This window comes from Pholis gunnellus, assembly GCF_910591455.1.
Source record: "Pholis gunnellus genome assembly, chromosome: 21".
Lineage (NCBI taxonomy): Eukaryota > Metazoa > Chordata > Actinopteri > Perciformes > Pholidae > Pholis > Pholis gunnellus.
In genome coordinates this window covers 15,065,178-15,079,996 of record NC_136548.1, presented here as the reverse complement: position 1 = coordinate 15,079,996, position 14,819 = coordinate 15,065,178, and the positions used below count along the sequence as shown (strand labels likewise).

General features: G+C 38.9%; 2 protein-coding genes across 2 annotated transcripts; both read left to right on the top strand.

The window, feature by feature from the left end:
* The first annotated feature begins 1,218 nt into the window (after nt 1-1,218).
* Nucleotides 1,219-5,131, top strand: syt15 (synaptotagmin XV). The gene is made up of 8 exons (XM_079182937.1): nt 1,219-1,321; nt 1,403-1,592; nt 2,290-2,444; nt 2,577-2,869; nt 2,957-3,124; nt 4,094-4,202; nt 4,354-4,536; nt 4,646-5,131. The coding sequence occupies exons 1-8, from the start codon at nt 1,315-1,317 to the stop codon at nt 4,783-4,785; spliced, it is 1,245 nt and encodes a 414-aa protein (XP_079039063.1). The 5' UTR covers nt 1,219-1,314; the 3' UTR covers nt 4,786-5,131.
* A 727-nt stretch (nt 5,132-5,858) lies between these two features.
* nat9 (N-acetyltransferase 9) lies at nt 5,859-10,290 on the top strand. Its single transcript, XM_079183223.1, has 6 exons — nt 5,859-6,011; nt 6,733-6,842; nt 7,034-7,174; nt 7,289-7,348; nt 7,818-7,912; nt 8,004-10,290. Exons 1-6 carry the CDS (start codon nt 5,935-5,937, stop codon nt 8,151-8,153), a joined length of 633 nt encoding a protein of 210 aa, XP_079039349.1. The 5' UTR covers nt 5,859-5,934; the 3' UTR covers nt 8,154-10,290.
* Nucleotides 10,291-14,819: the final 4,529 nt, after the last annotated feature.

The window sequence follows — 14,819 nt, the reverse complement described above, 5'->3', positions numbered from 1 at the left end:
CAGTTAACAGAAGACAAAGAAAGGCAGTGGGAATGAATGGTCGAGATTATAACAAATTACAATTAACTAATTTAATTAACTATTTTTTCGTATCTGCCAATAGCATGCTCTGCCTAATTTTATTCTACTGTGTATCTATGCTTTTGAAAAGATGATTGTCCTTATTGTTCAGTCCCTCGCTTGCTAAAACTCAATATCCTCCGCCTGATTTAGTGGAGTCAAAACATGTAATTCCATATTGACCTAGCAGAGTTTCGACCACTGCTATACCTTTTATAATGTGTATGTACTGAAAGAATGAACAGCCAGTTAACGCACAGATATGACAGCGCAATGAAAGTGCCAATAAAAGAGAAAAATAACGCCTTACCTTTTAAGTTCTCACCTTGTGTCCTGTTTTGCCCCCTCTGTCCTGGCAGAGAGAAGGTAGCGCTAAATGGCGTCTCTTCTTCCTGCCCTCATTCCTCCCGCTCTTCCTCCCTCACTTCTTAAGACAATCTGTCTTGTTTCCAGCCGCCCTCTGATCCTCGGACACACACGGCTGTGACTTGTCTTCAGCTTGATGTCTTTCCTCTTTCTCTTCTCTCTTAAAAGGACCCCATGTGAAGTTGGCATCAGAGTGAAAAGGAGGATTTCTCTTTGTGCATGGGTTGTGCACATATGCGTGAGTAGCTGAAAGAGGGCCATTACTCTACCTTTAGCTCCGAGGATTAGCTGTCATCCCATTAGCTGCCGTCCAATCTCTGAACAGTCCGAGTGTGTGTGTGTGTGTGTGTGTGTGTGTGTGGCGACAAGCTAATAAGCATTTTGATTCTGAGCTAAGCTCAGGTCAGAGGTCAGAGCAGCCATGTTGCATGTATATTATTTAGTTTCATGTTTCACATTTCAAGGCAATCCATCCAACAGTTTGCTAAAGAGAGTGCGCTAAATGTTAACCACATGGCGGTGCTTGAGGAAAAGTCAGAGAATCACCAAAGTCAGTAGGATTCATCCTCTTGGTGTCATGGATATTTGATATTTCAGTTTATTTAGGAGAAATCTAAAGACAAAGTAGTAAAATAATCACCTAAATGTGTATTTTAAATGTTTTCTTCCCAACAGTCAAACAAGTTTGCTGCCGGTAGTTTCTCCCCTTAAAGCGAGAGCAGCCGCCAGATAACAGCATGACACGGTGAGAATCATCCAGCTGTGTCGTTCTCTCTCTGCTCTCCAGCGTCACATCACCTCACAGCTAAGCAGGTCGACGACAAGAGACTCACACGTTAGTAACTAATGCTAAAAAGTAGCTTCAGACTGTCAGACTGAGGAATAATCATGGCAGGTAAGCGGTAAACTGCATTAGTTCCATATATTTGACAGATTGCTGGACTTAATTTCCCTGTTAATGTGTTTGTTTGTTCAGACCAGGTGTTACTGCTGGCTGTTGGTGTGTCCGTGGGTCTCCTGCTGCTCGGTCTGATTGTGTATTATCTGTGGAGGAGGAAGAGGAGGAAGAAGGGTCGTAGTCAATACGAGGAGCTGATCTCTACAGTGCCTTCAGTACCGGCATGCTCTGCTCCGGTGATGCTGGTGTCTCAGGGCTCCTTGGCCACGTTAGTACCACAAAATAAACATGCACACAGTCCTACATATTATCGAGTTTTATGTGAAACAGTACAAAGGTTATACTTTCCCAGCTAGCCAACATACATATTTTACATACAAGCACTTATTTGCCTTTTTGATCATTAGATAGTTTACAGAAATGAGAGGAGATAAGACACGTGAGAAAAGAAAGAAGGGTGAACAGTAATAATAACGATAATAGACATTCACAACAATCATTAGACTCACACATATCAATTACTGAGGATGTGTTGCATATTATTTAATGAAAAAAAGAATCCCGAAGAAGTCTAATCTAACATACATATGTGGGGCAAGGCCACTCAAGAGTTTTAGAGACAAGCAGGAGAACCTTAAAGTCTAAGTGCAAATACTTGAAGCCAATAATGTAGTGATTTGAGGACAGGTGTAATGCGCTCTTTAAGGCACAAAATCAGTTCAAACACAGACAGGATTGAAGCAATGACGAAACAATGAAAAAACATCCTTTGCAACACGTTGATGCTGCTAAGCAAAGCCAAAGAAGTGACCCTCTCAGTGAAGAACAGCATCCTTTACGTGGAAGCATCAGAGATTTTGGGACCTCTGGTCTTGATTTTAGTTGATATAAAATGCTGCAGAAGCCACAATTAATAACATCTCTATGTGTGTGTGCGTGTGTGTGTGTGTGTGTGTGTGAGAAAGGCCCCGTGAGATCCCTTTCACCTTGCCTCCTCGCTTCACGACACAAAACCATGGTGACGTGAAAAATGAAGAGGAGAGGGAAGAGGAGGAGGAGGAGATGAAGATGGAGGTCCAGAGGGACATACTAGCTCACCGTGGGTCACTCTCAGTAGGGAGTAGGTCATCACTGCCTTCATATGACAGCATGTCAAGATGGGTTTAGTCCTTTAAATTAAGTCATTGGCAACCTAAATTCAAGGATAACTCTGGTGCTACCTCATGTGATTTACTTCCTATGTTGTTGATAGGATGGTACCCAGTGGGGACGGTGCTGGCCGGTCTCTACGCTGCTCCTCCTCTCAACGAGGTGGTGGCACCTCCTCCCGGCATGGCCACCCGTCTCTGCTTCTCTGTGGAGTACCGACACAGCAGCGAGCAGCTCATGGTCTCCCTGCTCCGCCTCGGCAACCTCCCTCCCCGTTTTCACGGCAACGTGACGCTGGTGGAGCTGCGGCGTCTCCCTGATGACCGGCGGCCCCGCCAGGCCAAGGCCCGGGGCACGGGGCCCGACCCGGAGTTCAACGACTGCTTTGTTTTCCAGGCGAGGACACGCGGAAGAATGAATGCAACCGCAGCGACAGAAGAACCATTCGTGTCTCACACGCTTCCTGTGTGTTTCCCTCCACAGGTGTCAGGTGTATGCGTGCCTCAGAGCACCCTGAGCGTGTGTGTGCTGAGTGTGGAGCAAGACGGCAAACGCCACGCGGTGGGCAGGGTGCTGTTTCCTCTGGAGGGGGAGCTCGGTCAGGCTGGCAGGGTGCTCTGGAGGGACCTGGAGACAGAGGACGACACACAGGTACCAGTGGTGCAATTAAGTACTGTGCTTGAGTGCACATTTAAAGTACTTGTACTAAACTTGAATATTTCCATTTCATTCAACTTTACACTTTTACTCCATTACATATTTCTGACAGTTTTACTGTTTCTCCAAATGTTGTGATTTTTTTGACATTGAATGTGTGTGATGAACTGAAGAAGGAAGTTCCTTTATGTGTTCAGAAAATTCTTTACTTCTTTAGTAAATTAACTTTTTTTAAAAGTCTGTTGGATCAGCTGATCAATGCATCATCACAAAGATGAAAACAGGGCGTTTAACTGAGCTCATGAAAATTTGACTATTTAAGAGACCCACCATTACAGGACATGTGATGACACATAACGTACATACATACAACATGATGCATTGCTGTAGATCAAACTTCCCAGCAGTAAATAAAGGAGTTAAAATGTGCACGACCTACAACAGTAAAATGCAACACTAATATTAATCCAAAAACATAATGTATAATTCTCTGCACAATGAGTACTTTTACTTTGATTCTTTAAGTATTTTCAGCTGATAATAATACCACTACACTTTTACTTAATTAAATATTGTGATATGATACTAGATATCGTCTTAGATTTGGGATATTGTAATATCGTAATAAGATATTTTAAAGGCTGCATTACAGAAAAGTGATGTAATTTTCTGCTCCAACAAGACTGTTCTAATATGTATTTACCAACTTCTACATTACGATTATTTATCATAAATCTAATTTTGTAAATTGATATATTGTGGTATTTTGTCAAGAACATCGTGACTTTTTTATTTTAATTTTCTCCATATCGCCAAACGCTAGAGTATTTTCACAGTGTTGTATTCATACTTTTACTGAAGTAAAGGATCTGAATACTTCCTCCCTCACTGACAGGTACACAGAGAAACACACGGGATGTGTGCAAACATTAAAATCGTTTTGTCATCTCTGCTCCGTCTCAGTGGTCAGAGCTGGGTGATGTGCAGATTTCTCTCAGCTACAGTCCATCTGTGCAGCGCCTCTCTGTGGTCGTTCTGAGGGCTCGAGGCCTACAGCTGCTCACGGATGCAGGTAAGTGTTTCAGGTTAAAAGCTTGTGGACATGTATCCACCTATGCACTGGTCATCGGATGTCTTCACAGGTTTCGAAAATATGAAAATAAATCTGTTTAAATCTCAGCTAAGTCGCTGGGGTAACTTTGCATCTGTACGTTTCCCCCCAGGCGTGTGTGTCCAGGTGAGCTTACAGATACACACTCAGGTGGTGAAGATGAAGCGCAGCTGCGTGGTGAAAAGTCAAAACAACCCCTATTTCCACCACAGGGTGACCTTTAAACTGCGCCCGCAGCACCTGGACGAGGCCTGTCTGAGATTTGAGCTGCAGCAGCCAAACGTCGTCTGCTCAGGTGAAACTTAATGTGCTTGCTATATATCTGATGTCCTGCTACATAAACCTCCGTATTAAATCAGCTGTGTATTCACCTTGGCTCTGCTCCGTCTGTGTTGTTCTCCCAGAGCCTCCGGCCCTGCTGGGAGTACTGGTGTTGGGCCCCTTCATGTACGCCAGGGGCCAACAGCTGCAGCACTGGATGGACATGGTCAACACACCACAGGAGCCGGTTGCACTGTGGCACAGACTGGGCAGAGCCACTTAAACACATAAAAACCCTGCCAAGCAGATACACAGTCCTCGGAAGCAACTTTAAACCATATTTTTTTCATGTCTTATTTTTAAAACATTATTTCTAAAATTATTATCTCTAATCTAGAACCAGATCCTTTAATAATCACCCTCACCTGAATCATGCGTGAACCTTTCTACACTTCAAAAAATCTCTTTCTTTCTTATTTCAATTCTTGTTTTTTTTAACAAGCTCAATTTTGCAACCACCAATTAAGTATTTTAAAGCTTAACATTGAAAGATAATTCATATTTTACGCCATTGTAATATTTCACAGTATCATTTCTTTAAATATGCATACAAGATTTATTGTGAATAATAAAGTGACAGAGTAACATTTTCTGGGTCATTATTGCTGTTTTTGAATACCTTTTATAACACATCTTTTTGGTTTATAATTTAGAAACAACTATATCAAAGTTATCTGTTTGTGAACTAAGCGTCAATAAAAATAAATACAACTTGGTCATAAGAAGACAAATGTGGACATTAAAAGCATGGTTTAATTTGACAAGCTGTCAAATTAAAAACGGCTGTTTGAGCTGGAAGACACATTATTTCTTTAACATATATCCTTTATTTTACTTTATTTATTTTGTTATGTGTCTACATCCAGTGGAGGAATGTAACTAAGTACATTTACTCAAATATTGTATGCATTGTGCATTTATTTAAGCACAATTGTGCTATTTTAAACCTCTACTCCACCACATTTAACTTACAACTGTAGTAACTAGTTGCTATGCAGGTCAAGATTTAATAGATATTACATGTGATCAGTTTAAAAAATAGTAATAGTAAAAGATCAATTAAACTACATACCAGTATATTGCATAGTTAAAGTAGTTAACATAATTGAAATACTGTTTACATGAATGCATCAATAATATTATTACAATATAGAATATATATGTATATATAAAGTTACTTTTTAGAAACATAAAATCAGGAAAAGTACTTCCTAATGTTGTCCATTAGGTTGCGCCCTCTACTTGTACATCCTTGAGCGCAGCCGCAGTTTAAACCACCGAGTGTTGAAGCGGAAGTGAAAGAAAAGTCAACATCACGGACGTGGAGGCGATTTAAATTTATATCGGTGCTTTACATCTGGATTTTAACACCATGAAGATAAACGACAACACTTTACTGGAGGGAAACAAAGTCGTGTTGGTTCCTTACAATGCAGAGCACGTGCCCAGGTAATACCAACGCGTGAGACGCACGAGAGCGTCTCTTGTCTGTTATCTTTATTCATTCATTCAGTTTGCTCATTTCTTTAATTTTCTCCTCTGCTGATGTTTTATTGTTCGCAGTGTTTGGCTTCATGTTTAAAGTAAGTTAAGTATAGTAATAACTCAAGTACTGTACATGACCAGTACCAATGAATGCTGCTACTCCACTACATTCATCTGACAGCTTTAGTTGTTCCCTTTCAGATTTGGATGATTTAAAACTAAATATAATCAACTAATAAATGATGATGTATTATTATCGGTTTAGCTATATTGTTTGAAATTAGTCCCACCTTTACCAGCTGAAATATTAAAATGTATTATAATCCAGTAATAATGTATAAATTATTCTTACACTTTTGGTAAATTATGTGTCTGTATTTGGATGCTAATACTTTTGTACTTTACCGTAAGTAAGATTTTAAATACAGGACTTGTACCAGAGTATTTTACTTCAGTAAAAGATGTTAGTTTGTCTTCCACCACTGGATTAGTGTCATACAAGTCAGCCACGTTTTAAAAATAATAAATAAAGACTACGTACAAAGTTATCCACCCTGTCCTCGGGCTGTATATATGAAGCGACTTAAAGTTGTGACTGAAACGGTCAAGACCGACCTTTCAATCTCAGTTGTTGTCTTGATTACATCAAAGACTTCATCATGTCTGTGTATTTCATCTGTTTCAGGTATCACGAGTGGATGAAGTCTCCTGAGCTGCAGCAGCTGACCGCTTCAGAGCCGCTGACCCTGGAGCAGGAGTACGACATGCAGAGGAGCTGGAGGGAAGATAATGACAGTAAGCGCTCATCTTCCTGCCATGTGCACACAGAAAATAACACTTTCCTTATAAAGAGCCGACATGTATTAACAAACATCCTTTTGCCCCCTAACTTTTAACCGGAGGTTGTAGACATGTAAAATATTCAGACATTTACGTCAAGAAAAGCTGTTTTGTTATTATTATCAGTCTTGAATCTGTCTTTCCAGAGTGCACGTTCATCATCCTGGACAAGCAGCGGTGGGCAGACAGCAGTGTAGAAGAAGAGCAGTGCATGGTGGGAGATGTCAACATCTTCCTGACTGACCCCACAGACCCAACACTGGCCGAGCTGGAGATCATGATAGCGGGTGACGCTCGACGCGTTATCCAAACGCAAAAGGCTTTATAAAACATCTGCAATCAACCTGTGCTTTGATTTTCACACATTAACCATTTATCTCTCTGCTTCTTGTTCTGATCAGAGCCCAGTCACAGAGGCAAAGGCATCGGGAAAGAGGTGACACGCATGATGATGAGCTACGGTGAGCATCTTATACAATCTGTCGGAAGGCTTGTTGTTTCAAACCTCTTGAATTCTCTTTCAAGTGGCTCTTGTGTTGTGCTACGTAAATGGAAACAACAGTGGATGAGATCGACGCAGCTGTACAGATTGTTAGAGTCGACTTAGAGAAACAACTCTTAAATCGTCTTTCTTTGATTGTCAGGAACAAAAACATCACAATCTGTGGACAAACACAAACTGCACCGACTCCCGCCCGAATTATCTGAATTTTCAGCAAGCAAAAACCTTTTGGGAAAAATTTGGAAGATGCTTTAATCACGTGAACATTCTACACATAGTGCCTTTGATTTTTTTTTATCAGGTTTTGCCGAGATCTGCAGCTGCAATTTCCTACATTTCATTCATCTTGCACTTCAGAGTACAGCCAGCTCTGTGGAGAAAATTGTGAATGACAGTTTGTGAGTGATGGTGATCTTGTCTTCCACCAGGAGTCACCAAACTTGGGGTCCAAAAGTTTGAGGCGAAAATTGGGCTGAACAACCAGGTCAGCATCGCCATGTTCAAGAAACTCCACTTCCAGGAGGTAATACGATCACATGATCTCCCTGAGTGAGACGACCCCAGAATATGAACGTTTTCTGAGTATAAACCATCGTCCTCGTGTCGGTTTGCAGGTGTCGGCGTGTGAGGTGTTCAAAGAGGTGACCCTCGGGATGACGGTGGACGAGTCCGTTCGGACGAGGCTGCTGGAGGACACGGACGACATGAAGGAGAGAGAATACAGGCAGACGTGCAGCAACAGACGGGAACAAGTTCCACAGTGAAGTGCTGAGCTTCACTAAAGACCTCCAGCTGTGACGGAGATTGTTCTTCACGGTGAAGGAAAATCTGAGCTGAGAACCGGTGTGTGCTTTAAACTTTTCAGACATTTACACACATCTGCAGAGGCGGGAAGTCGATTTAATCAAGTGTAATTTGGAGGTTCTGGTTCTTTAGGTAAGTATTTTAATTTTGGGTTATAATATACTTCTCCACTGCTACATTTCAGAGGGAAATACTGTCAGGTATTGTCGTGTTGAAACAGGAAAGGATCTTCTCCCAAAGTTGACAGTTTATCATTGTGTACTGCATTGAAGTTTCCCTTAATTGAAACTAATTCTAACCCAAACCATATAAACTACCCCTGCTCCATATACTGTTGGTCATATATTGTTTATTGCAGGTTCAGATCTTACTATCAACATGAGATAAATATCTAATTTTTAAGTGTTACTTTCTGTCTGTCTTTTATTTCCGCTTGTTTTTTCCTTCTATCTTTCCTTATTCTGTCTCTTTTAGTCCTCTCTGATCGAGGGACATGACACTTTGCTCTAATTTTTTTCTTTTGATACGTCTGCACATTTAACTGATGATACTTGAGTAAAACTTCTGACTGTAAAACTTCTACTTGTGGAGTATTTTTCCGTTTCAGTATTGCAACTTTATCGCAATGCTGTACAGATTAAACAAACAAGGTGTTAATTAGTGAGCTTTAAAAGTGCTGGTAGGTGTATTTAGTTACTTTTGAATGAATATATTTTTGTTTCTAATGTGTGTTAATTCTATTTGGATTGGTATCCAATTGAATCCTCATCAATTGAAAACACAAAACCTCATGATTTAGTTTGAGTAAACCATTTTAAGATACTTAAATCACACCGTCCACAGGAGCGTGTTTTATATGAGCATGACATGTAAAACAGAACTGTGTAACATTATTTATTTTTTATTTTTGGTAGTGAACTCCAAACAGTTACAGAAGTGACCAAACCATTTAATTTAGTATGCTTATCAAGGGGTTGACAATGTTGACTAAAACATTTAAAGTGCAGAATAAATCGTGTTGGAAAGTGTAACATTTCCATTTTGTGGTGCACAATGACTGAGGCCTAATCGGAGTGAAACATTTCTTATATGTCTCATGTTCCTCCTAATTGCCACATTAGTCTGCTGCGTTTCTCATAATTTTCTCCTTTGAAACCGGAAGGTTGGTTGTTGAGATCAAATGCCCACTGCAGGACCTAAATTTCATATCGCACCACATGACCCCAAATGTGTTTGCATATAATTCTAAGTTCTTGTATCCTCTCAAACCTCCGTGTGCTATTTCCTCCTATTACAGTGAAGTGATTCAGTGTGGCTTTGTAGCACAAAGGCAGTAAAACGGCCCGTGCAAAAGCAGAGTGACTATAGTCCTGCAGGCTGATTCAGCATTCCAAGTATTGTTCTTCTAATCTTTATTCTTCTTTTTAATTAAACATTTTTTGTAAACATTTTTAGGTTGATTCAATTTATTTTTTAAGTTGGTTCAGTTACATTTTTTAAGTTGGTTCAATTACATTTTTAAAGTTGGTTCAATTTACATTTTGTAATGTAGTGTAATTTTTTACGTTGGTTCAATTACATTTTATATTTGTTGATTCATGCTACATTATGACCTTTTTATGATTTTTTTCGACATGCTATACTATGACTTTTTTATCGCTTTTTTCGACATGCTATGCTATGACTTTTTTATCGCTTTTTTTGACATGCTATTGGCTACCTTGACTTTTTTATTGCTTTTTTTTACATAGTATACTATGACTTACAGAGGGGTCTTTCTTAAGACCAACATGGTGGTGTTCAGAACCTGCAGGATTAGAGTTTACAAATTTCTCTTCGACGTTCAGAGCTGCAAACTAACTTTCAAGTCCATCGTACACTCTGGTGAGCCCTTAACCTGTTGTGTTCAGATTTATGAATTCCTCTGCGTTATTTAAGTGTTTTTATGTCTGTTTTAGTTTGAATGTGTGTGCTTTAATTACTTTTTCAGTTTTACAGAAGGACAATCTGTTTGTTTTGAGTTTTACATGAATGAATGGCTGAGAGGTTTGTATTTAAGAGTACATTGTTTGCATCTTGTAATAAATATTGATATGTTCTTGATCACTTTGTGTTTTGTCTATTTGACTTTTCTGTTGAGAAGATAACTGAGACTTTTGTGGGTTTTGAGGCACTGATGGCCTTTCAATGTAATTTATATATGCTTTGTAAGGCATAAATAGTTCTCACTTTAGATGAGGTCACACAAAATACTTAACTAACGATTAGTAACCACATGAATTAATCATGAATTGCAGTGTTAATATGCATTTATAAAGCATATATTAACATAGTTCCTAACCATTAGTGCATCATATATATATATATATATATATATATATATATGTATAACGTACATCTAAATAAGTTCTTAATCATTTACAAACGATTTATAAAGGATGTTATTAATCATCTACAACTCCTTAATAATTGGTTTGTAATATATATAATACTTCATTTACAAATGGGGAATCCATCATTTATAAAGTATGAAAACACAATCATGAAACGCATAATAGACAAGCTTATTAATCAAGAATAAAACATTTATTACTGTTATAAATTCTATACTAACGAGTGTTAATGTAGGAACAATGCTTTATAAATGATGAATTAAGTGTTTACTCATACTTAACTACACGCTATGAAGCATTAGTTATTATAAAGTGTTACCCATACAGATTAAGTAATTCAAGTATTCATACACACAAGTAAAGAAAAATCTTTTTTAAATGTACTCCTGTCGCCTCGAACCCCGAATGTCATAATTGCTGACAGTCAAAATCGAGAACACAGGTGACACAAAGATCTTATGGGAAGCTCCTTGAATGGAAATGTCTCGAGGAATTTTTTGGCTACAGGTTTCTAGTTAAAGTTTATAATCTTGAGGTAATCTAGACCTTGAAACCTAATTTTGTCATTCAGCTATTTCCTGTGTATCAATCCAAATCTGATGACATTTGTTGTTTTGCTACTCTCATTAATTTATAACTGGGTTTTTTTCTCTTTTATATTTAGTCACAGGATTGTAATAAAATAGAAAAACACAAAACTATGTTTTCCAGTTCTTTTTATATGCAGCATAGTTGTGAATCATATTTGATGTGCAGCCACTGTCTTGACAAACCTGCTGTGTTTTCAGAGGAGAAAAGACGAACCTGATGTTCGTGCATCTTCAAAGCGTCGGATGATGAGAAACAGCAAGAATTGCTGCCGGTGGCTCAAGAGGTACAGACATTATAGGTTCAAATAAAACATCATTATTACAAGACAGGTGGAAAAAACTGTGTAGTTTCTCGTTCATGTAATCATGCTGGATCTTTATGTCATTACACATAACAAATGTGTTGTCTTATCGGCTGCTTTTGAATTTGATTTTAAACTTCCTAATGTGTTCAAAGCTTTTTTGAAAGAATTTTGCGTGTTTTTCCTGTTTTATGCAAAAATGGAACTCCTAGAGGGTTTATTAGATCCATTTGAAATTTGGTTGGTATTACTCTTCGACTAATGTGATGTACGACTAAAATCCACCTACCAGCAGCTTATTTACATGTTATATATCGTTTGTTTGTTTCATTTTGGTGTCGTGCCAGAGTATTTCTTGGCTGGGAGCGGTAGAGTTTCCCGAGCTAGCTATCCAACATTAATTAAACACCTTGATATGTACTGATGCATGCCATTATTTATTTGTTTAGAAGATGAATAACTTCAATGTGTGCTCACTTTTTTTAAAGTACACACAACATTCTTTATACTATTGTTAAGAGAAATAATAAGCAAACAATATCCTGAGGTGGTGACAGGAGGAGCTCCATCATCTATTCATTCAGTTCATGATTACTGTGAAATAGCGTGTCGTTTGAACGTTCTGCAAACATAACATGAAAAGATTTTGTGTTTGTTCATGTCTCAGGATACAAAAGGATTAATCCCGTCAGAATCTGTTCTTGTCCTACCAAGGTACAATCACTTCTGGACTCATCCCCCGTCTTTATTTATTGTGTGTTGTAGAATACTTTTTAGTTTTAAAAAGACCAAGTCTCAGAACTGGTAGGTTGTAATTAACAGAACATTAAATACCGTCACTTTATGACTTACAAATTTGTGCTCGGGGTTACTTTAATTTGTGATCTTGAATTGCAGTTGTACAAATTAACTGTAAAACTAACAATTTTGTTTCACAATTTTTTCCAAAGTACTTAATTCATGCTTGTGTGTTTCTTAATTTGTGCTCTTGGATTATGAATTGGCAAATTAACGGAACATATCGTTAAACAGTATTGTCGTTTTAACAAAAAAACGTAATTCAAGTTCTTGAAGTCTGTATTCTCAAGTTATTCATTTTGTGTTCTGGAATTTCAAATTAATTTTTTCTCTGCAGCTTATTGCATGTTCTGTCCTGTGATCTCGTTGAGTTACATGAGTACAGTCTTTTCAAAATAAACTTCCGTCTTCACTGGAAACTAAGCTTCTTAGTTAGGTTCAGGAAAAGATAGTTGCTTGGGTTAAAATACCCATGGAAGTGCCATTACGTAACAAATAAATCAACATTGACTTCTTGTTTCACTTGGGGAAGAAACAGTGTTCTCCTGGCTGAAAGATGGCTGTTTGTTGCACATAATTTAGGGATAACTACGAATGCTGGATGCAACCAGTCCGATCTGTTGAACTTTTATGACACCGCAATGCAGGGGCTTCCAGCAATGGATTGCATTGGCCCAAAAAATACATTCAACTTCCCATTCTATTCTACACTCGGTCAGTCAAACAGCAACCTGCCACCCGTCACAAAAAGAGCCTCAGACTTGGAACTGTAAACCAAAATAGCTTTCTAGCTCATGCTTCTGTCTTCTCTTCGATATGATGACGTGTCTTGTGTTGTACGTCCTGGGTTTGCCCCTACTGGCTTTAGGCTATGAATCAAACTTGCACCAGCTCTCTGTGTCCACAACAGACCACCAGATTCCACCACATATCATCCAATCCTTCCTTGTTATCTCAACTAAAACAACATTACAACTCTTCAGAGGCCACAGAGTGGTCTCGTGAGCTGATGCGGACTCAGTACGAATGGCTGTTCATCAACATGACAGTTACCGCCAACAACGCCAGTGATATGGTCGGCCAAGACATGATTATTTACACTGTACGTCTAGCCAGATGTAGATGGGTAGAACGTATAAGTACAGATTTAGATAGTTGTGTATATTTCAATTTCTTTCTTTCCTTATATATATCCTTCTGTCTTTTGTCATTCTGTCCACCAACCTTTCCTTATTTATATCCTGTTTTCTTCCTCCTTCGTTCTCTTTTTCACTCTCACTTCCTTTCTTTTCCTTCTTTAACTGATCTGAAAAATAATATAACAAATCATTTTACTGCTTTCTACTCCAGTAATAATCTGAGTGCAGTACGTCTAGTCTTCCACTGTTTACTTCATGACCCTGTTTTCGTTTTTAGCACGAGAGAGCTGAGCACATTGGTGCAGATTCCCTTAATTTTGTAAACCTGGTACTACATAGTATTTCAAGCTGCCTTTCCCAGATGTGCAAAAGTAGAAACATAAGAACCATCTGACACAAACATCTTTTTACACATCACCATGAAGAGGCGGTCTATCCTCTACATTGTCAACTTCTTGACACCCGTCCTGTTCTTCTTGTGTCTGGACTTGGCCTCCTTTCTGATCTCAGACAGTGGGGGCGAGAAGCTCAGCTTCAAGGTCACCGTGCTGCTTGCTGTCAAAGTGTTACAACTTATTCTGAATGAAATTCTGCCTGCCACTTCAAACAGAATTCCTCTTATAGGTAAAGAAGCTCATAGTCATTCCTTTGATTGCACTGAATCAATGAGTAGTTGTTGATGCTGCTTCCCTCCCCAGCGCTCTACTGCATTGGGATTTAATTTCCTTCTTTTCTCCTGTCTTTTTTTAGCTAAAGGCCTTATCACATTGTGGGTTTTGTTTGTGTGCACATCAATATATTTCTTTAGCTGTTGTTTTGGTCATGAATACATTCCCTTTGCACGAATATTACACGGCAAACAAGCGACAGATTTTGTTATGTTTTGAACGAGGTTGGTTTTTCGCTCCGCAAATAAAGAAATCAACCAAACACTTTGTGTGGAACAGAGATATAATACACTATAATGTACAACAACACAGAGGCTGCTTCATCTGAACCCAGAAAATTAATTAATCCTTTCAACTTTGTCAAAGGTAGCGCATTCCAGATCCACTCCTTTCATTCTTACTTTGCACAATAAAAGCTAGACGTGCACACCACATGACGTTTACCAGAGGGAACTCAAATTCACTCACAGCATTTTGCTAAATGAAAACTCAATAAAATATCTTACAGTAGTGTTTCTGTAAGTTGTTCCTTGGATTTAAATCAAAATAAATTAGATGTGATTGGATTGCACAGAACTGAGCATAGCTCAGCGAATACGGCGACTTATTAGAGAGGGAGCTGCAGAGGACTGCACATTGCTCTGTGCTTTTATGTGCGTCTGTGTATGTGTTTCCCCGGTCAGTCCATCTGACTGTCAGTGACCGAGCGAAGTCACAGACAAAGAGAGAGCAGACA